This window comes from Amblyraja radiata, chromosome 21 (genome assembly GCF_010909765.2).
Source record: "Amblyraja radiata isolate CabotCenter1 chromosome 21, sAmbRad1.1.pri, whole genome shotgun sequence".
NCBI classification, from domain to species: domain Eukaryota; kingdom Metazoa; phylum Chordata; class Chondrichthyes; order Rajiformes; family Rajidae; genus Amblyraja; species Amblyraja radiata.
Window position 1 is genome coordinate 18,118,294 of NC_045976.1, and position 23,763 is coordinate 18,142,056.

The 23,763-nt window shown below is 42.1% G+C and overlaps 1 protein-coding gene across 4 annotated transcripts in view; it reads left to right on the forward strand.

The window, feature by feature from the left end:
• The first annotated feature begins 1,052 nt into the window (after window positions 1-1,052).
• Window positions 1,053-23,763, forward strand: part of apaf1 (apoptotic peptidase activating factor 1) — a 188,013-nt gene continuing 165,302 nt past the window's right edge. The window contains exons 1-7 of one of the 4 annotated variants that reach the window (XM_033039685.1): window positions 1,053-1,202; window positions 7,078-7,224; window positions 10,182-10,368; window positions 13,435-13,632; window positions 17,206-17,389; window positions 18,444-18,556; window positions 22,598-22,729. In XM_033039685.1, coding sequence (XP_032895576.1) covers window positions 7,087-7,224; window positions 10,182-10,368; window positions 13,435-13,632; window positions 17,206-17,389; window positions 18,444-18,556; window positions 22,598-22,729 — 952 coding nt within the window. In that variant the 5' untranslated portion in view covers window positions 1,053-1,202; window positions 7,078-7,086. Of the gene's footprint in view, window positions 1,269-7,066; window positions 7,225-10,181; window positions 10,369-13,434; window positions 13,633-17,205; window positions 17,390-18,443; window positions 18,557-22,597; window positions 22,730-23,763 lie in introns of all 4 variants that reach the window. The other 3 variants (XM_033039684.1, XM_033039683.1, XM_033039682.1) reach the window with 3 other exon arrangements.

Below are 23,763 nucleotides of genomic sequence, written 5' to 3' on the forward strand. Positions count from 1 at the left end.
TTTCCTTGGTCCTGAAAACTTCAATGAGCCAATTAAAATGCCTGAACTTCCCTCGACAATGAAGGAGAGTTCCAGTGACCTCCTAGGACCACGTGTCGATCATGTTGCGAGTTTGAGTCGAGAGTAAACTCTTCTAAACTCGCAAATTAGGTCACCTCAGTGGGACAGGCCCTTAACCCTGCCCACCCACTAGCGCAACAACATCTCCTGCCGCCGCTGAGCTCTGCTGTGTGCAAACAACGTTTGAATCAGTCTGAAGAAGGGTCCCAACCTGAAACGTTCCCCCTCAAAGGCATTTGTGTCCTTTTCCGTATAAGCGAGTTCGGTATTCCGACTGCTTATGCCCAGCTCAAAGGTCACTATGCATAACATTGCTGGAAAGCAGCGAACCTTCATTTCTTCCGTTTTTTCTAGCTTTGATTCTTCTTGGTAAGAAAATACTGCATTCAAACTATGAAATAGTTGTATTTATTGTCCCTTTGTTAAAAGCTCATACACACAAAGCACTGCAGCAACTCAGCCTCCTCCCCGCACCAGCATCAAGCCCCCGGACAGGGACGAGACACCCAGGAGGGGACGGGGACGGCCCAGCAGCAACTCAACAGACCCGGACCAGACACCAACCACGGACGAGCACGATCTCACTCATTCACCAAAGCAAAATAAAGCAATAAAAACAACAAAACAATCTTAGTTTCAAACAATTTCATAGTTTGAATGCAGTATTTTCTTACCTAGAATAATCAAAGTTGGAAAAAACGGTATTAACCTTCAGGTCCACTGCTTTCCAGGGCTGTTTATGTACAGTGACCTATGACCGGGGCATGCGCAGTCGGAATTCCGAACTCGCTTATTAACCAGCTTCTGCAGTTCTTTGTTTCTGCGCTTGCAACCAAAGATACTGGAGCAGCTGCAACCGCGCACAGTTCCCTTCTCCTGTTGCCGTGGTTGTCCCACGCAAGCCAGTCTCGGTTACGCGCTCCCAACGCACCAGCACCGGGTCAGCGGGATGCGCGCCCCCGCTCGCCTACAGCCCGGTCTGTCACTGCGGGGACGCGCCCTGCCCCGTGCACGCGCGCGGAGGGACGGATGCACCAGGAAGTCAGTGCTGCCCGGCTCGGCTCGGCAACGGGCTGTGGGGGTGCGGCGTGAGACGGGCTGAAGCGGGCCGCTCCCGGCTGGCGGGGAGACTCCCACCGAGGGTGAGTCTTGCATTGCATCCCGAGCGAGGAGGGTCAGTGTGGGCCTGCGCTGCTCCCGGTAGGTAGGTAGGAACCTCCTCCACCTTCCTTATTCAAGGAAAACTTGTATTTCAACCAGCTGCTCCTTTAAATTGTAGCCTCTCGCGGGCATTTACAAACAACACTCGGAAAGTTTCTTTAGTGATGTCTCAGCTTGCAACAAAACATTGGGAGAAATACCTTTCATTCGTGCTTATGGGATCTTTTAAAGCCCATTCAGCAACAACAACTGTGGAGTCGGTTTAACATCTCAACTAAAACCACACGTCTAATGATACAACACTGTTTTGGTGCTGCAGTGTGGAGTGCCCGGAATTAGTATTTAAATGTTTGGAGTTGTGTGTGAACATAGAATAATATTGTAATACTACTACTGAATGAAGGGTGTGTGCTAGTGTTGTTCCTGGAAGACTCCAATGTGGCCAAGTCTATAAGTATAGCCCATGCTCACGACATTATTGACGGGCACAAACAGCGTGGAGAGCAGAGAGATCTGCAGTTACCTTGCCTTTGGATGTGTTATGATGTCAATATACCAATACAATACAAATTTATTTGTTGTCATTTGAACCCAGAGGTTCAAACGAAATTTGGTCCAAACGAAATTTGGTTTCTGCAGTCATACAAACAAGAAGAAGAACCAAGACACAACACAATTTACACGAACATCCATCACAGGGAATCTCCTCCTCACTGTGATGGAAGGCAAAGTCGTATCTCTCCCCTGCACTCCTCGTTCTCCTCCCGATGTCAAAGTCAAAGTCCCCAGCGGGCGATGGTAAATAAGTCCCGCGGCAATTATAAAGCCGCGCCGGGTGATGCAAGGCCCTGCTCCGGGTCTTGATGTTGGAGCCCCCGGCGTGCGCTGACAAGTCCCGCGGCCATTTAAAGCCGCACTTAAAAACTACCATTGTTATTGGCAGAGCACAAAATGTCACTACTAAAGCGTGTAGGAAGGAACTGCAGATGCTGGTTTACACTGAAGATATACACAAAAAGCTGGAATAACTCAGCAGGTTAGACAGTATCTCCGGAGAAAAGGAATAGGTGGCGTTTCAAGTCAAGACCCTTCTTCAGATTGTATCTATCTGTCACTTCTAAAGCAACCTCTTGGGTATTGGTTTGTTTTGGGTGACCTAGATCATTTTGGAATGGTGAATTTGGATGCAGATGTCATGCAGGAGTTGCGTTCCTGTTATTCTTCTGTAAACCTCCCCAACTGTACACTTTATTTAAAACTTACAAAACAGCATCGGCACCATTTCCAGTTTGGAGAAAAGACTTGGACTATTCCCCAATTTATGGCTCTCATAAACTTGTATACCCCTATCAAGCCTCCAATGCTCCAGAGAAAACAATCCACGTTTTTCTATTCTCTCCTTGTAGCTAATACGCTCCAATCAAGGCAACATCCCAGTAAACATCTTTTGCATCCTCTTAAAATCCCCTACATCCTTTATATAATGTGGTGACCACACAGTACTCCATATATAACTGAGTCAAAGTTTTATACAGCGGCAATATGAGTTCCCAACTTTTATACCGTCCACCTTTGTTACTTGTGTTTCCGCATTCGGACACCTTGCACTCATGATCCCTCTGGATTGCCCGATTCGAAGTGCCGCTGCACATTACATCCGACCGGGGACCTCAGTTCACATCTGAACTGTGGTCGGCCATGGCCTGCCTTCTCAGGGTTAACCTGCACCACACCACGGCGTATCATCCGCAGGCGAACGGCCTGGTGGAGCGTTTCCACCGCCAGCTCAAGGATGCCCTGAAGGCTCGGCTCACGGACCCGGACTGGGTCGACGCATTGCCGTGGGTTTTGCTGGGTGTCCGCACCGCGCCTAAAGAGGTCATGGCCACCTCAGCTGAGTTGGTGTATGGGGCCCCGCTGACAGTGAGCTTATCCCATCAGCACAGGGCCAGGCGGAGCAGCCATCAGCCGCCCTACAACGGCTTTGCAACACGGTGGGCAAGCTGGCACTGGTGCCGACGTCTCGCCATGGTTCGTTCAGGCCACACATTCCTTCCGCTTACTAGGACTGCCCGTTTGTTTTCCTGAGTCGGGACGCACACGGGACGCCCCTTCAGCGGCCGTACGAAGGACAATTCAAGGTCCTCGAGCATGGTCCTTCCACTTTTTTGGACATGGGTGGTCGTCATTAGATGGTCTCCGTTGCGCGGCTGAAGCCGGCACATGTAAACATCAGCCAGCCGATGCTACTTGCGTGGCCTCGCCCTCGGGGTCACCCTCCGTTGCGGCCTTTTCCCCAAGCGCCCGCGCCGCCACCTTAGCCTGGCAGTCTGTCTCCAGTTCCTGCGTCTGCCATGCTGCCCACACGGGCTGGTCATATCGTACGTCCACCTGTCCGTTTCCTGCCTCCGGTTCTTGGGGTTGGGGGGGGTCCTGTGGCGGTTTCTGAGGAGTAGGCTACTCCCTGGTTCATCCCCCTCGGCACTTGATGGACTGGTCCCGGGGAGGCTCCCAGCTACGAAGGTTAGAGCAAGGATTTCTGGCGCGAGACCAGTCTCCAATCTCTCACTGAAGCGGAGAGTAGTGTGCTGTGCTCATTAAAGCCTTTACAGAATTTGCCTGGCTCCTCGCCTTCATTCCGGGCTCTCTCACGCACCCGCTACAGTGGTGTCAAAAATGCAATGACTGTATACAATATATTTTCCGACTTTTTTAAATCAATAAAAAAAATTGGACAAAAATTGGTCATCAAAACTAAGAAACTAAGCCAATCTTCACTTTGGCAACACACTGTCTCTTGTTTACCTTTCGTATCGACCAAGTCGCCAACTTCATTCCTTCGTGTCAATTTCTGGAAGCTCCACGACAACTGTTACAGAGACATTTTACTTACTAAAAAATCATCCCAAATCAAACCTTCTGACGAATCATCGTCCATCGATATAGCTCAAAACCATAAGGTAATGTACGGTTTTGATCACATTGGTGAAAATGTTTGGTTTTCGCTAATAACGTAACGTTCATTTTCGGGGACACCAAACTTTTGAGTGTCCACCGCAACGTACATTTGTGTGTTTGATGTATAAAGCGCGTTGCGGTGTCCACTCAGATGGATGCAGTATTCTACTACATGAACAGGCGAATGAAGTAGAAACGGTGTTTGCAATTTTATTGTTCCATGTGGTATTCATAAACATAGAAAGGAATAAGAAATACGTGCACCTACTGTGCCAACCAGGTCAGTGGTGGACACCACGTGACAACCGTTACACAAAATGTATTTGTGTATTCTGATGCCATTTTCGGAAACTTGCCATCAATATGCTATTTTTACTTATTTTTTGTCCATACCATGTTAGTCATGCACCCAATAAAGTGCTTGTCAACCTTTTTTGAAGGAATTTGACATTTGACACCCTTTGTCACATTATTGTGTGCAGTATTGTAAAAAGACACCTAAGCAGTGAGGGATGTGGATCACATGCAGGCAGCGGAGATTAGTATAATCTGGCATCATTTTTGGCAATAGGGTTGCCAACTTTCTCATTCCCAAATGGGGACAAAAGGTCAAAATAAGAGACAAATTTCCGATGGCAATTTGTTGACCGACTCGGCCGTGGCTGGGTGAATGATGAGTTGGCCCGTGGTGCTGGACTGCCCCCAAAGCCCAGCCGGTAGGCTAGCTGAGGGGTTTTGGCCCAGGCCGCGCGACATCACGTGCAAAGTCCAGCACCCCATCCAACTCGTGAGCCGATGATCGGTCATGAGGAGGAGGGGTGGTGGTGTCGGCGGTAAGCGAAGGTTCGAAGGTTGGACAGCTGACCGGGCTGCCGACCAATGGCGCCACGTGCGAGGTGCTGCTGCATTCCATGGGCTGCACTACGTCGGGACGGATAAGGCGGGGCCGGACATGGCGCTCCGACCCGACTGTCCCCTCGACCCGAGTAGTAGCAGTCAAATACGGGACAAGAGCAGTCCCGTACAGGACAAACCAATTTAGCCCAATATACGGGATGTCCCGGCTAAGACGGGACAGTTGGCAACCCGATTTGGCACAGACATTGTGTGCCCTTTGGCTGTTCTGTGCTAAGTGTTCTATGATTATACAATGTCCTGAAGTTTTTTACATGATGAATGTGGACAGTATGTTTCACCTTGTTGGGGAATCTAGAACCAGGGGGTTGTTGTTTAGGAACAAGGAGTTATTCATTTAATTCAAACCTATGACAATCTTTTCCCTGCGAGTTTCACAAGGTTCTTTGGAACTTTCTTTCTCAAAGTGCAGGGGTGGCAGATTTAGTTTCTCGATAAGCAGGATGGTGAAAGATTGTTAGGCAGGAATGTGGTGTTGAAATTGCAGACAAATCAGCCATGTACTTAATCAATGTCGGAGGAGCTCAAGGGGCCTATTCCTATTCCCATCTTGTATCCTTAAATAGATTTAGTCTTTCTCAGGACTTATGGAACAGAATCCGGCCGTTTGGCCTTATGGTTTATGGGGATATTTCTGCTATTTAGCTTCTTCACTTGCTACTTCACCTATGCTGCCATTTACTTTGTCAGTAATTCCCTCTTTACATTTCTCCTTGTGCACTTGTATAGCTTCCCATTGACTACATTGTTAATATAAATGGACATCTGCATACAGTTGCTCTGTTCTAATGAGTGAGTAATTCAGTCTCTCCTGAATTGTTTATAGGATTAATTATGAGTTGCATCAAGGAGGTCATTGTGCTACATATCTCTGTTGTGGAACACTCAGACCACTGGGATACATTGGTTGTGGATCAGTTCAGTTATCTGTGGCAACTTTAATGGGGAAATTTCATGATAACTCCTGATGTAACTCAGTGCCCTTTCTTTCTACTTCCAAACGACTGATATTGCAACTCCCTTGTATTTCCAAGTTTTTCCATAATGTTAATTGGCTATTTTTCTCATTACATCAGTCACTGAAAGTAAGCATGCAGGTACAGCAGGCAGTGAAGAAAGCTAATGGCATGTTGGCCTTCATTGCGAGAGGATTTTAGTTTAGGAGGTCCTACTGCAGTTGGACAAGGAGGTCCTGGTTGGACAGGAGCCTGATGAGACCACACCTGGAATATTGTGTGCAGTTTTGGTCTCCTAATTTGACATTCTTGCTATTGAGGGAGTGCAGCGTAGGTTCACCAGGTTAATTCCCAGGATGGCGGGACTTTCCTCCATATGAGGAAAGAATGGGTTGAATGAGCTTGTATTCACTGGAATTTAGAAGGAATTTTCAAATACTAGGTGTGGCAATGAAGCCAAAAGGGTAAGATTTCAAAGGACATGTGTTATTTTACACAGTGAGTGGTGGGTGCCGAGAACGCACTGCAGGGGTGGTGGTGGTGGAAGCAGATACAATTGTGGCATTGAAAAGGCTTTTAGATAGACTTAGGAATATGCAGGAAATTGAGGGATATGGAGCACGTGCGGGCAGAAGGGATAGATTTAAGTAGACCTCATTTGTGGTACAGACATGACAGGCTGAAGGGTTTTTTCCTATGCTGTGTGTTCTCCATCCTATATAAAGTTACATTTTTTATGACAGTTGGCAATCACATTCAAACAAAGGTTAGAAGGTGCTAAAGTTTGTTACAGTTCAATTTTAAATGTAAAAATAAAAAAATAAAATCCAAGAATATTTCTGACTCTTAATGATTGTGTCATCGTTTTCAGGAAATAATCTTCAAACGTGAAGCATGAAAAATACTAATTAAATAGTTCAATCTTGTTCGCAGATAACACATTATTACATTTGCCAAGTTTCATTTTAATATTGAAGATTTCAGCTTTTCTAGTTTAATATTCATGATTTCATTAAATCTGTTCCAGACAGCAAGCATGGAGGAACGGACCCGAAGTTGTTTGTTGAGAAATCGCTCTGCACTTGAGCAAGATATCAAGACCTCGTACATTATGGACCACCTAATAAGTGAAGAGGTTCTGAATCTTGAAGATGAACAGAACGTTAAAGTTCAGGTGATTGCCTGTACGCTGATGTATTCAACAATGGGCGCGATGTGTTCGCCATGAAAAGACGCAGAGTGCTGGAGTAACTCAGTGGGTCAGGCAGCATCTCTGGAAAACACGGGTTGGTGAAGTATTGGTTCGGGAAGCCTCTTCAAACTGATTTTAGCAGGGGTGAGAAAGCTGGAGTGAAATGGGGGTGGGGCAAAGCCTGGCAAGTGATCGGTGAATACAGCAAAGGGGGGAGGAAGTGGGGGGGGGGGGGGTTCATAGCAGATGGTTGGGCAAAGGCTAGAGATGAAAAGACAAAAATGCTCTGGTATTTTATTTCATTCTTCACATTTGATTTGAGTATAGGAGCAGGGATGTTCTACTGCAGTTGTACAGGGTATTGGTGAGACCACACCTGGAGTACTGTGTACAGTTTTGGTCTCCAAATCTGAGGAAAGACATTCGTGCCATAGAGGGAGTACAGAGAAGGTTCACCAGACTGATTCCTGGGATGTCAGGACTTTCATATGAAGAAAGACTGGATAGACTCGGCTTGTACTCGCTAGAATTTAGAAGATTGAGGGGGGATCTTATAGGGAGGTTTCACGGCAGTCGGGTCACGACCCATGACCCGTACTGTTGCTACGCTATTCCAAATGGAGTACACGCGATGAACTGCAGGTAGGCACTTACCATTGTTTCCAACGTAGCGGGCCCGTTAACACCCGCTGAAATTGTCAATTTTTGCGCTGTAAATAATTATGGAAATCGGGATAAGCATGAGAGACATTTAGCATACTTTAGAATTCCAAAAGTGAGGAGAAATGACGGTAGATAGAAACGAGAGCTGAAGGGACAACAACAGACAGAGTGCTTAGCGAACATTGGCCGTTTGCTCACTGCATTTCATCAACTAAGGCATTATTTGTGATTTTTCTTGATTCCTTTGGCATCTAAAAAGTTTCAGAAGTGATAAACCTGGCTATAATTTTTTTAAATCGCCCATGGTTCCCAAGTGGGTTTTTACATACAAAATGAAAACACATTTGAAGAAAAATTTACAGCCAGATTTATCACTTCTGAGAATTTTTAGATACCAAAGGAATCAAGAAAAAACACAAATAATGCCTTACTGTTGATGAAATGCAGTGAGCAAACGCGATAATTCCCAATATTTTCAACTCCGATATCTGCACGGCCAATGTTTACCAAGCACTTTAGCTGCTGTAGTCCCTTCAGTTCTCGCTTCTCTATACCTTCATTTCGCTTCACTTTTGGAATTTTGGTACATGTCTCTCACACTTACCCCGACTCCCACTATTTTTTTCAGCGCAAAAATTCAACATTTTGGCGGTTTTTAACAGGTAGGAAAGTACGCGTTTCTTGCATTAATAACATATACCGGAAGTGACGGATGTCCTCCAGATGGATTGAGCGGCTCCTTGCATCAAGCCCTATGACCCAGTGACTTTACGTGCAACCCCCCTATAGAAACTTACAAAATTCTTAAGGGGTTGGACAGGCTAGATGCAGGAAGATTGTTCCTGATGTTGGGGAAGTCCAGGACAAGGGGTCACAGTTTAAGAATAAAGGGGAAATCCTTTCGGACCGAAATGAGAAAAATATTTTTCACACAGAGAGTGGTGAATCTCTGGAACTCTCTGCCACAGACGGTAGTTGAGGCCAGTTCATTGGCCATATTTAAGAGGGAGTTGGATGTGGCCCTTGTGGCTAAAGGGATCAGGGGGTATGGAGAGAAGGCAGGTACAGGATACTGAGTTGGATGATCAGCCATGATCATATTGAATGGCGGTGCAGGCTCGAAGGGCCGAATGGCCTACTCCTGCACCTAGTTTCTATGTTTCTATGTTTAAGTTAGAATGTTTGATTTTTAATTGTCTACTGTATATCGTGTTGTTACTTGCGAGCAAAGCACCAAGGAAAATTCCTTGTATGTGTACATACTTGGCTAATAAAAATTTTCAATTCAATTCTATGATGGAGACAGAGAGACCGAGAGAGGGGTCAGACATAGGTCAAGTAAATTTGAGGGCAGGTTGGAAGTTAGTGGTAAAAATAATGAAATCAATGAGTTCCTCATGGGTGCAGGAGGCAGCTCAGATGCAGTTGTTGATGTAGCGGAGAAAGAGTTGGGGCTTTGTGCCACTGTACAAATAGAATAAGGACGGGGCCCTTGTGACTGCCCATGGCTATACCTTTAATTTGAAGAAAGTGAGAGGAGTTAAAAGAAAAGTCGTTGAAGGATTAGCCCACTGGTGTGTCCAAAGTTTGATTATTGCACTGCAGTTTAGAAGAACGAGAAGGATCTCATAGAAAGCTATAAAATTCTAATAGAACTGGAAAGACCTGCTACAGGGAAGATGTTCCCAATGGTCGGAAAGTCCAGAATTAGGGACCATAGCTGCAGGAATCGGGTGTGCCATTTAGAATCCAGTTCAGGAGAAATTTCATAAACCTGTGAAATACTGTACCACAGAAGGCTGTGGAGACCAAATCATTGAATAACTTCAAGAACACAGATATACTTCATGATACCAAAAAGAAAGAAGGGATATGCAGAGCAGGTGAGAACATGGCAGTCACATGGTTGATCTGCTATGTTTGTGTTGAATTGGAGAGCAGGACTACTGCTCTTATGCATTTCTGTTTCTATGGAATACGATCACCTTCGGGTTTCTGCTACCTCAGCTCGGGCATCTATCATTATTCTATGATAGATGCATAGTCAAGATCCTGGAATACTTTAGCTAACAACTTGCAGGAGCAGATTGCCCACATGGACTAAAGTTGAAGTACAGTTCCCACCACCATCTCAGGTGACTCTGTGTGGGCAATAAATATGTGTCCTATCAATGTTGCACTAATACTGAGATGTAAATTAAAGCTTCTCTTTGACCATGGAAAATGTTTTGATGGAGTATCAATTCTTAGTTATGATTTTCACTTTTTTCTTTTAGGCCACACGGAAAGAACGGGCTGCTTTACTTATTGACCTGATACTTCAGAAGGATAATTATGCTGTCATATCTTTCTACAATGCATTGCTGAATGAAGGTTATAAGGAACTTGCTGTTCTTCTTCAAGATGGCCTTCCAATCATATCAACCTCAATTAAAAGTTCCATAGACGGTTTGACTCCTTATGGTTAGCATGTTTTTTGTAAAAGTTTGTGTCTTTAATAGTTATGTACACAGGTGACCCCTACGTCACAAGGAGTGGGGGTGGGGGGGTGAGAGTGAATTATATGCCATATCTCAAATGATGAGTAGTGGACGGTGAATTTTGTACGGTTAAATTTCCGTTACCTGAGGAGTTGCAACGTGGGGGTTGCCTGTATTATTCTTTTATTGTGGTGCTGTTACATCAAAAAATTGTGTTTGCTTCGCTACGCCACAAAATTATCTCTGGAAACCACCTTGTAGTTTCTCAATCCTTTCAAGGGGGTGAGGTAACACAATTTATTTGGAGGATGATTAATATTCAGTGCTACGTTGAAGGGTGGCTATGTAATTCTCAGTGCATTTGCTAATGATTGCAGTTGCTAAATAGATCTGAAGTAATCACTAAAGTGGCATCCCTTGGAGGATATAGTTGCAGTGTTGCAGTCATTGTGGGTTTTGTTCCAGCATTGCTTAATACTTAATTTCATTTTCTGCACTCCATGAAAATGACACCCTGCCGGGTTGGTAGGTGGACATCAATTACGGAGAAAATTAAATAACATTTGACCAGTGGTCACTTTACACATTAGTCCACATTTTGTTAGGCTATTCAAACATAATTTCTTTGACTGGTCTTTTTATTTACATTAAGAGACAGTTAGTCGCAAGAAAACAGGAAATAATGAGCAATGGATTTTGAGTCAGAGACAAAAGGAAAAACAAGTCGAGAAACTGCATGTAAAAGAAAGGAAAAATGTGAAATGTAATTGGGGCATTGTATTACTTTTAAATTTGGACCTGCAACAAGTAGTTTTATTACATTAGGGTGCTAACCTTGCATCATGGAAAATACCAATCGGTTAGTATCCATAGATTTTAAGTGATATGTAGGTGGATTAGAAAGTTGTTGAAAATCTTTTTCTTGCTGGGTAGTGGAAGCAGAAATCTGCAGTGTGTTGCTTTAGTCTTGGATTTGCATTAAGTGCTGAAACGAACATGGTTCACAGTCTATCTGTATTACTTATTATCCTCGAGATTCCTTCATTGTACTTGGGTGGAGTATGTCTGATATGTCGGGGCCTCTCATTTTTTGGTTAATTCCATTGTCTTGTGCAACACTTACAGAATTGACTGTTAAGGGGCCCTTTTTTGCCTTGTTTTGACATTTCTTTATCTTTGGTCATTCCAGGTGGCTAAGAATGGTGTACTTTTAACTAGTATCTTAAAGATGGAATATGTTACAAAATCATTGAAAATAGAGGGTTACTTTTATGTCTAATAACCATGAATAATTTGTATGTGGATGTAGGAGGCATATTCAGTAAGTTCGCAGATGAAACTAGGATCGGTAGCATTAGTGTGAAGAGTAGATTACATAATGCAGTTTAATTGGGATAAATATGAGGTGATAGTTTTTTAGGAGCACTAATAAGGCAAGAAAAAAGCATAATGGAGGGATTGTAAGGAATATTGAGAATTGGGGGGTTCTTTGGTGTATGTCCAAAGATCCTTGAAGATGACAGCATAGTATGTAGCATATGGAACGCTGGTCTTCGTATGTCTGGGCATTGCTTACAAGGGTAGGGAGGTTATGCTCCAATGTTATAAAACCTTCCTGAGACTTCAGTTGGAATACTATGTGTAGCTCTAGTCACTACACCAGAGAAAAGATGTGATGACGCTGGATAGGGTGCAGAGGGGGTTCACCAGGATGTTTCCTGGGATGCAGCATTTCAATTATGAGGAGAGGCTGGGCCCTTTTCCCGTAGAGTGAAGGAGTTGAGAGGGGACTAGATTGAGGTACACAAAACTCAGGGGTGTAGATAGGTTCACAGCAGGAAACCATTCCCCAAATCAGAGCTGGATAAAACTAGTGCACATGGATTTTGGATAAGGGCTAAGAAATTTGGAGAAGATTGGAGCGGAACCTTTTTCACCCAGACGGTGTGAGCACTTGTAATACTTGGTAGTACTTGGGAGAAGCAGAATGCTGACAGCATTGAAGATGAGCACATGCCCAGGCATAGAATGCAAAGTGCCAATTACTGGAAGACAGGATTAATATAGTTGGGTACACACGCTGGTCTACATGGGCATGAAGGGCTGACTGGCCCATTCCATTGCTCTATGCAGTTATGACTTAATCTGTTGACACAGCCAGCTCTTCTGTGCTTTGTTTCATGTGCAGGCTTCCATGTAGAAACCGTGATTATCAGCGACAATGTTAGAATCAGTGAACTGATCTGTCCTCGGGTGATCTTCAGTGGGAGTCATGCTTTTGAATCTGTAGTAACTGCAAAGCTTTTCCATTTCTGCCTAAAGGCTGAGAGGATTTAGAGAAAAGTACAACTGCAGTGCTCCCACAGTTAGAATGGTAGAAATTATTTAATTCTCTATACACCGAGGATTGAACCCAGTACATTACTTGTCTGCATGCCTCAGAAACCATTGCCTCCGAGGAGTCTTGGAAATATAAATGTAATGAAGGAAAATATTCTGACGTGAAAGTGTTTTATCTGTCAATATTGGGTAATCTTAGCCTTTTTTTGGCTGTGGGCACTCTCTGCTTATATTGTTGGTGTCTTTTTAAGAAACAATATGTACATTGAACATCATGATAAATAATGACAGTGTCACTTTGCTACTTTAAGGTTTCACTTGCATTTATTTTTCATTCACCTTTTCTTCGCTGTCAGTTAACCTTTAATAAATTGTACCTTGAATCAGTATCCCTCTCGGAAATGATTTGTTACACAATCCCATATAAAGCTTTTGAAATTTTATTTTAGAACTTTCAGCATAATACTTTTTATATTGGGTTTAGAAGTAACCATCCTGATTTTCTATTTCTCTTGTTCAAGTAATTTATGAACTAACCAGATTTGTGTTATGAATCTGAACTATCCACATAACTATGAGGTTAATTTTGCATACTCTATCCAATGCTAAAAGTGAAAACAATGGATTGAATTGAATTGAACAGCTAATTTTTGTTCATTAGTATTTTGTGCAAAATGTTTAATTGTCTTGTACTTTTCTTTTCCCACAGTTCAAACAGTACTTTGTGAAGGTGGTGTACCCCAGCGTCCTGTTGTGTTTGTTGACCGTCCAGAGCTTCTGCAAACTATCAGAAGTGAATTGTTTAACTTGGAAACGGAGCCTGGCTGGATCACCTTATGTGGCATGGCAGGTTGTGGCAAGTCAGTTTTAGCAGCTGAAGCTTTACGCAATCACAGAGTTATATCTGGTCAGTATCATTGTTGCTGAGAACTTTCATACTCTTTGTTTTCCACTCTCTTCTGTTGGTTAATCTTACATTCAAAATTGTGAGCATCCTTTGTGAGTCTCCTTTACGTTATGTATGCATCAAATCTTAGATCATTGTGTCCTTGTGTATTGGCCGAACACATGCAGTGCCCTCCATAATGTTTGGGACAAACACCCATCATTTATTTATTTGCCTCTGTACTCCACAATTTGAGATTTGTAATAGAAAAAATAACATGTGGTTAAAGTGCACATTGTCACATTTTATTAAAGGCAATTTTTATACATTTTGGCTCACCATGCAGAAATTACAGCTGTGTTTATACATAGTTCCCCCATTTCAGGGCACGATTGGGACACATGGCTTCATAGACGTTTGTAATTGCTCAGGCATGTTTAATCACCTCCTTAATGCAGGTATAAGAGAGCTCTCAGCACCTAGTCTCTCCTCCAGTCTTTCCATCACCTTTGGAAACTTTTATTGCTGTTTATCAAAATGAGGACTAAAGTTGTGCCAATGAAAGTCAAAGAAACCATTATGATACTGAGAAACAAGAATAAAACTGTTAGAGACATCAGCCAAACTTTAGGCGTACCAAAATCAACTGTTTGGAACATCATTAAGATGAAAGAGTGCACTGGTGAGCTTACTAATTGCAAAGGGACTGGCAGGCCAAGGAAGACCTCCACAGTTGATGACAGAAGAATTCTCTATAATATAGAAAAATCTCCAAACACCTGTCCGACAGATCAGAAACACTCTTCAGGTGTGGATTTGTCAATGATCACTGTCTGCAGAAGACTTCATGAACAGAAATACAGAGGCTACACTGCAAGATGCAAACCACTGTTTAGCCGCAAAAATAGGATGGCAGGTTACAGTTTGCCAAGAAGTACTTAAAAGAACAACCACATTTCTGGAAAAAGGTCTCGTGGACAGATGAGACGAAGATTAACTTGGATCAGAATGATGGCAAGAGCAAAGTATGGAGGAGAGAAGGAACTGCCCAAGATCCAAAGCATACCACCTCATCTGTGAAACACGTTGGTGGGGGTGTTATGGCGAGGGCATTTATGGCTGCTGAAGGTACTGGCTCACTTATCTTCATTGATGATACAACTGCTGTTGGTAGTAGCATAATGAATTCTGAAACGTATAGACACATCCTATCTGCTCAAATTCAAACAAATGCCTCAAAACTCATTGGCCAGCAGTTCATTCTACAGCAAGACAATGATCCCAAACATACTGCTAAAGCAACAAAGGAGTTTTTTCAAAACTAAAATATGGTAAATTCTTGAGTGGCCCAGTCAATCACCCGATCCGAACCCAATTAGGCATGCCTTTTATATGCTGAAGAGAAAACTGAAGGGGACTAGCCCCCAAAAGAAGCATAAGCAAAAGATGGCTGCATTAAAGGCCTGGCAGAGCATCACCAGAGAAGGCACTCAGCAACTGGTGATGTCCATGAATCGCAGACTTCAAGCAGTCATTGCATGCAAAGGGTATGCAAAAAAATACTAAACATGACTACTTTCATTTCCATGACATTGCTGGTGTCCCAAACATCATGGTGCCCTGAAATGGGGGGGACTATGTATAAACACTGCTGTAATTTCTGCATGGTGAAACAAAAATTTATAAAAATGGCCTTTATTAAAATCTGGCAACGTGCACTTTAACCACATGTATTTTTTTTCTATTAAAAATCTCAAATTGTGGAGTACAGAGGTGAATAAATGATGGGTCTTTGTCCCAAACATTATGGAGGACACTATTATTGAGTGGTTGAAAATGCAGTTCTTTCTACCCGCACAAGTAGTAAAGAGCTTAGAAATGGAAGTTCAATTCTTTGCTTTGACATTGGTTCATTGGTACAAGATTGATTTTAATGTATTGACACTAATACACAAATTTGTTCTGTACAAGCTGATGCACGATAATGACAATTTTAATTTGTCACTCAAAGTCTTTAGACCACGAAAATGAGGGACTGCATGGAAGCCTCATTTACATATTTCATACTTTTGACAATGGAAGATCTCAAATTAAAAGGTGTTCATTGTTCTAATACTATGAACCTCTTAAGGACTGGATAAGAAGTATTCAAAATGTTCTCTGAATTATATTTAGAAGGTTATTGCTGTATAGGCAAATAACCAGTTCTTTTTTTGATTAAAGTAACTCAATTCATCTCCTTTAACCATGTTGTCAAGCAGGTAGTTGATAGAGTTGTAAGTTTTTCAAGTTTACATATGCATGTGGTAATAACAAGCCAAATTTATATACATGCTGTTTAATTAATCCAAAGGGATTTTATTTCTTGAATATTCCAGTATATTAAAACAGCAGACTGTTTATATGGTTGTGTTAATGCCAGGTATGTGGAAATTACCTTGATTTATATTACGGTATGTATTTTAATGTTAAAGGTTATTCATTGCTCCCCATCTCTTGACACTAATGAACCAGAGAACACTCAAGGGGGGTTTCTGTTCATTTATGTGAAGGAATCAATGAAGTAAAGAAGACGATTGAAATGCCGATTCTGGTGTCTAGATATCTCTGCTCGATTAACTCTATGTTTCTTCCACAATTTTTTGTTAATTGAGAAAGAGATATAGCAGGTGGTGAAGTGATTGAGCCAGAGGCTAAAGACACAGGGAGGATGCAGTTGTATCAGCAGGCCACTGCAAAAAAAGATCTGCTCACTACTTGTAGACATTTGTTTATGTGGTACATGGTGCCCACAGGTGTATCTGTTCCTTTGTTTGACTCTAAAGCTGTGTCCTTCAGGTTTATAACTACCAAAACATATTCATAATTTTATAAATAATTTTATTATCAGTTTATTGTACAGGGATGAAAAATATACAGATTAATGGATTCTGACAAGTATATAAGGTTCTGGTATATAATACAAAAAATATCACCTTGGCAGTTACCCCAGGGAAATTTCTATCTCTGCTTTTATCATGTTTTACACTTTTAAGTCACTTTTAAGATACAAGTTTCTCAAATTTGATGGCGCCTGATATGAACATTCAGGAGGCTGCATTTTTGCACCTTAAACACCTGATTCTCCTCACCTGCTCTCACCCCTCCTGGCATCTGAATGAAATTAGCACAAAATGTTCACTTGTGGTTTTGTCTACTCACTGTCCTGTTAACCCAGTGAGATTATCAGGGTACAGAAAGCTGCATTGTGTAGTGTATATTTCAGCTATCTGAAACAATGACTGCGGTATCTTCTAAACATTTTGAGTTACTACTGTGGGTAATTTGGACTTTGGCTCTATCTTTATCTCAATGTGGTCTTCCAAGTTCTGAATGTCAGTAAATGTGACAGAAGCTGCCTTGAATGTTGGATGTTTGTAGTCTGGAGCTATCATTTGCTGGGATGAGAAGTTTGTTCCATAGTCTGCTCAAGTATTATTTACTTTTACAAAGGTTTGGTTGACTTTTCAGGTCAAGACCCTGCATCCGGTCTGACATCATCTGTAGTGTCTGTGTCTCTGTTTGATTCATTCGTTCTGGATTGTATTTTGACAGAATGTTTTCCCGGAGGAGTACACTGGGTAGCAGTTGGAAAGCAAGATCGCGCTGGTATTCTGGTTATACTACAGAATCTTTGCAGTCGATTTAATCAAGGATCCCAGACTTACCTAAATCCACCTCTAAACATTGAAGAAGCCAGGGACCGACTCCGTTTCTTCATGGCACGTAAATATCCTCGGTAATCAAAGTAAAAGTTTTTATTCTCAGTGTGAAAACATGTTCAAATCTGATGTATTTTGTTCAAAATAACTTTATACGTTTGACTCAAGAAGATTGTGCAAGAAACTGAAGGGAAAGATTATCACGGTGAAAGTAACGATGCAGGTGGCATAATGTAATCTTAATTTGTGTTTATTTAATTCAGATAATCTGATTAAATTGTTTTGTACATGAAATTCTCACTGTTTAGAATAATGTTCACATGCCTTGTGCAAACAGATATCAGGTTGTCACAATCAGATTGGAGAAGAGTTTGATGCAGTAGTTGCTTAGCTCACCTTATTTTAATGGGAGATAGACACAAAATGCTGGAGTAGCTCAGCGGAACAGGCAGCATCTCTGGAGAGAAGGAATCGGTGACGTTTCGGGTCGAATAAAAACCCATGAGATGAAAGTGGGCAAGCTGATTTGTGAATGAACGTTTTGACTTTGGGTCGTCATACATACAACCGCTAACTCATAATTGGAGCTTAATACTCTGACCTAGAAAATTACCATATGAAAAGTAAACATGTCTCTGTGGTTTGGTTGGGAGGCCTTTTCTTGGTTTAGTATATTGAATTTTTGTTGCATGTGATTTTTGGGGGGGGCATTGGGTAGCCTTAGCCTATTTCAATATGTAGAACAGTTTCATACTGATATTAAATATAAACCAAGGTGCAACATGCTGGAGTAACTCAGCAAGTCAGGCAGCATCCCTCGAGCACATGGATGGGTGATGTTTTGGGTGGGGACCCTTCTTTCGTCCGATGGGTCAGTCTGAAGAAGGGTCATGACCCGAAGTGTCACCTCCAGGGATGCTGCCTGGCTCCGTGAGTCACTCTAGCACTTTGTCTCTTTTTTTGTAAACCAGCATCTGCAGTTCTTTGTTTCTACTACAGAAGCTAGACGTCAATGTACATTAGTTAAAACTCTTTTCATATTGTAATTAATAATTGACATATCTTCAAGAAATGAATTGGCTATGAATCACTTTACGTGCCCTAAAGTTTTCCATTTCTATTCTAATTCAGGTCACTTTTGATCCTTGATGATGTTTGGGACAACTGGGTACTAAAGTGTTTTGATGTTCAATGTCGTGTTCTGATCACCAGCAGAGATAAGACCATATCTGAAGCAGTAGCAGGTAATGAGATTTTACTCCTAACGTAGGTAGACAAAAATGCTGGAGAAACTCAGCGGGTGAGGCAGCATCTATGGAGCGAAGGAACAGGTAACTGAATTATCATTTAATTAATCAATCAATCAATTAATTAATTGATTATCCTGACATAATTGTTTTTGTATCCTATAATTTCCAGCATTTCCAAACTGGAACCTTTAAGAAAAAAAATCAAAAAAAATCAATGTTTCACTTTTTCTTCTGACTTGGCCACACCAAACTTCCAACTATTAAAGATAATGTTTAAACAAAGAAAATGTTGAAATTATGATTAAGGGATTATAGGTGCAGTTCCTTCCACTTCACTGGTCTGCAATACATGGATCACCACAAAAGAGTAAACCACGTGAATCTGGTGCTGTATTATTTAAAGCTTCTGCCAGATGGGAGTAGAGAGAAGAAGGAATGATCAGTTTGGGACGTCTGTCATTATGTTGGCTGCTTTTCCGAGGGAGCGTGAGTGAAATGCCGATGGTGTCGTTGATGGGAAATCTGATGTGTTTGATGGACTGGGCTACATCTACAACCCTCTGCAATTTATTGCGGGATTGGGAAGAGTTATTCCCAACCCAAGCTGTAATCCAACCAAACAGAATATCCTTTTATGGCGCATCTGTAGAAGCTTGTAAGAGTCACTGAAGACATGCCGGATTTATTTGGTCTCCTCAGGAAGTTGAGGCATTGGTGTGCCATCTTGGCTTTGCTTCAGTGTGGTTGATTAACAGTTGATGGGGATAGAAGAGTGAACTAGGCAGGCGTAATGGAAACAGTGCGCCAGGAATGCTGAGGGGATGATATGTTTAGTTTGGAGGAACAGCACCTCATATTTCGCTTGGGAATCTTACAACCCACCGTCAGATTATTGATTTCTCTAACTTCACGTAGCCCTTGCAACCTCTCTCTCTCCATCCTTCCAAGTTGTTGTACCAGCTTCAAAGCCGTCTTGTTGAGTCTCATTGTCTCTAACTTCTTTTCACCCATGCTACAGCTAACAATGGCCTGTTCCCTTTATCATCGTTACTTTTTTTTGCATATCGTTTAATAATTTGTTCTATATCTCTTTATATCACCATCTAAATCTCTATTTACCTTTACCCTGACTCTTCGTCTGAAGTAGAGTCTCACCTATTCGTTTTCTCCAGAGATGCTGCCTGACCCGCTGAGTTAATCCAGCTTTTTGTGTCTATCTTCGGTTTAAACCAGCATCTGCAGTTCCTTCGTACACATATTGTTAGTTTAGTTTGGAGATATAACGTGGAAACAGGCCCTTCAGCCCATCAAATCCGTGCCGAATAGCGATCACCAGTACACTAGTTCTATTTCACACACTTGGAGCAGTTTACAGAAGCCATTTAACCTACCAACTTGCACGTCTTTGGAATGTGGGCGGAAATCGGAGCACCCGGAGAAAACCCACATGCTCGCAGGGAGAATGTACAAACTCCACAAAGTTAGTTCCCGTAGTCAGGATCGAACATGGGTCACTGGCGCTGTGAGGCAGCAACTCTACTGCTGTGGCACCGTGCTGCCCTGGTGGGGGAATCTAGGTAGAAATGGCAAAGAACGGTCCATGTGTTGTAGAGGCTGGTGGAGTGGAAGGGGAAAAAGCGGAACTCTGACTTTGCTCTGTCCAGAAGGAGTGAGGATGAGAGCAGATTCTAATCATTCTCCACTGCCCTCCCCACCTACTCTACAACTTGCATTGAGCTTGCTTTTATCTATCTCGCAGTTCTGATGAAGGGTAATTGACCTGAAGTGACAATTTTCTTATTTTCATTCCCTGGATGCTGCCTGACCTGCTGATGGTTTCCATCGGTTTATGTTTCTAAGTTCATGATTTCTAGTGTCTAGTCTTTTTTTTTTAAATGTGAATTGCACAGGGATGTTCAAGAAAATATGTATTGGTGGTGAATTTCAATCTGAAATCATCCAAAAAAGGAATGTGCAAGAGGGAATTGCAGATGCTGCTTTAAACCGAAGATAGACACAAAAAGCTGGAATAGCTGAGTAACTCAGACCCGAAACGTCACTTTATCTCCAGAGATGCTGTATGACCCGCTATTACACCAGCTAATACACCAGCTATTTGTGTCCAAAAAAGGAATGGAAGGTTGGATTCAGAGAGAGTAAAAGACAGTAACTAAAAATATTTTTTAGAAGTCTCCAGCAGTTAAATCCTGATCAATGAGACTCAACATTTCTAAGAATTTTCAGTGCTGTAATTTATTATTTGTTTAAACTACTTAAGGGGAGAAAATCTGAAGACCTCCATTGGTCTAGCTTCTCCCTTCAAAAGTCAAAAAAGTCAAAGTAGCCTTTATTGTCATTCAGACCTTGCGGTCTGAACGAAATTTCGTTGCCTTGCAGTCCTACATATAGTAAAAAATGACAAAAACACACAAAAAACACAAATTAACATCCACCACAGTGAGTTGAATACTCCCCACTGTGATGGAAGGCAAAAGTCTTAAGTCTTTGTCTCTTCCCTTCTTATTCTCCCTCTGCGCCGAGGCGATCCAGGCTTCGGATGTTGTGACCCCGCCGGGTGATGGTAAGTAATGTCAGTCCCGCGGCTGAATCCAAGCTCCGCGAACGGGCCGGTTCAACCTCGCGGCCCGGGGTGGTCGAACCCGCCGAAGCTGCGGCCCTCCAGTCCAGAGGACGCAGCTGTTATCGTGGGAGCACCGGAGAACAGGTCACCAACCTGGGACCTGCGAGCTCCCGATCGCTGCTGCCGCTGCCGCTCCGAGGTTTGGTGGCTGCCTTTCGCTGCTGCCATTAGGTACCTTTCCCCCACCCCACTTCTGCCATCAGTCTGAAGAAGGGTCCCAACCCAAAACATCTATCCATGTTTTCCAGGCATGCTGCTTCACCTGTTGTGCTACTCCAGCATTTAGCGACATTTTATTGTACCAAATAAAACGTGCATCTTAATAAAGTCTGGATTTTAAATTTTACCAAAATGAGTTGCCCTCAAATTTATAAATACTGTTAGTGTCATGTATTTTAGCAATATGTTCGGAGCCATTAAGACTAACAATTTAGAATTTATTAGTGATCAAACTCCATTTGAGATACCATATTCAGATATTCAGTATGTGGCACCAAACCACTAGGAGGTAATGCAGCACAGAATTATGATCATGAGAGAGAAATAAGTACTCCAAAAGCAGTCTGGCCAGTACCTTAAAATGCCTCAGCATTACATGTCTGCTTTTATATTTTAGCATTCATTTCAAAAGGACTAGAAAATAAAAGCAGGGATGTAATGTTGAGGCTTTATAGGGTACTGATCTGACCACGTTTGCTGTATTGCGAATAGTGTTGGCCCGCATATCTGAGGAGGGATATGCTGGCATTGGAGAGGGTCCAGAGAAGGTTTACGAGAATTATCCCGGGGATGATTGGGTTAACGCTTGACGGCTTTGGCACTGTACTTGCTGGAGTTTAGAAGGATGAGGGAGGAATTTCATTGAAATTCACTGAATAATGAAAAGCTTAGATAAAGTGGATGTGCAGAGGTGTTTCCACTAGTGGGAGAGTATAGGACCAGAAGACACAGATGTTTATGCCGGGTCCCACAACAGGTACAAATGAAATAAGCAGGTGGATAATTTGTGCAGGAATTTCAAGTTAATTTATAATTGGCAAATAAAAGATGCAATTAACCTGCAGGAATGTGAAATTAGAGTTACAATCTTCTGCTACCATGGGCGTATTTGGGGAATTGATTTATTATTTCTATTTTTCTGTAAGATTTTCTGTTGAGGACTAGAGTCCATTCGAAGATCAAATCTGGCTGAGCATTAGGTACCTTTCCCGCCTGATGAAATGAGAATCAAGCAGAGAATTACCATTTGACTGACATAGGAAAGGCAGGTTCCTGTTTATCTCTGAAAATCTCAAATCATCCTGGTCGTTATTGAATCTTGATTCTAATTAGTCTTACGAATTACATTATTAAATCCTACAGATAAACACTCATTAAACTCAAATGTTTTGCAGGGAATAAATTCCTCATTTTGGTGCAAAGTGGCCTGAGCAATGATAAAGGATTGGAAATACTAGCACGTTTTGTTAATTTGAAGGTCTCCTGTTTGCCAGATGAAGCACACATCATCGTGCAGGAGTGCAAAGGTAAGTCATCTAAAGTGTATGGAAACTAAATGGATTGCTTTGCAAGTAAGAAACCACACTGGATAGAATTGGAGAGAAGCTATAACAAAAAAGAGATTATGCCCGTGTTTCTTTAGATACAAGAGTAGCTAAATGGGAGTGGTTATTTGCATTGTGTAGGAAGGAACTTCAGGTGCTGGTTTACATCGAAGATGGACACAAAATGCTGGAGTAACTCAGCAGGACAGGCAGCATGTCTAGAGAAAAGAAATAGGTGATGTTTCAGGTGCAGTCTGAAGAAGGGTCTCGACCCGAAAAGTCACCCATTCCTTCTCTCCAGAGATGCTGCCTGTCCCGCTGATTTACCCCAGCATTTTATGTCTATCTTCAGTTACTGGCATTGATGTGTTGTATTGCATTGGTGCTGTAGTATTTAGTTTTACCACTGAATGGCAGTGTAACACATAATTTCAGTTTTGAAGCTTGTTTCTTTTAATAAAGCTATACCTAATTATGGTAATGTGGGATTTTGTTGTATTGTAAAGTGATTATTTCCTGCATCTGAAGATCAGTAAAATATATATAGATTAATATGGAAACTACTGTGTGTCACAAGACAGAGTTGCATGATTTAAATCACTCGTATGATGAGTTTTGAAATACCTGCCAATCAAAACTTAATTTTAGCATTAACTTATATCATTCTTAATTTCATTATAACTTTGGCAAATTATATTGCCAGTTTAATGGATATTGAGATCCAATGATATAACTTCAGCTGTATTATTTGAATGCATTTTGCAGGAGAATGTAGTTTCATGTATTTTTCTAAGGAATACATCTCCATTCCATTTTGTTTATAATATAAGTGCCTAATACTTAAGCAATAAATTGTTAAACTCAGAATACTACCTTTGGAGTGTCAGTTGATTCATACTTCAAATATTACAACCATTTTATGTGGAGCAGACACTTCCTATGTGTTGAATGCTTCAAGGCGGGCTTAATCGATCTCTGCTGCTCACATTTACTGGAGCTGAATCATTCCAACTTCT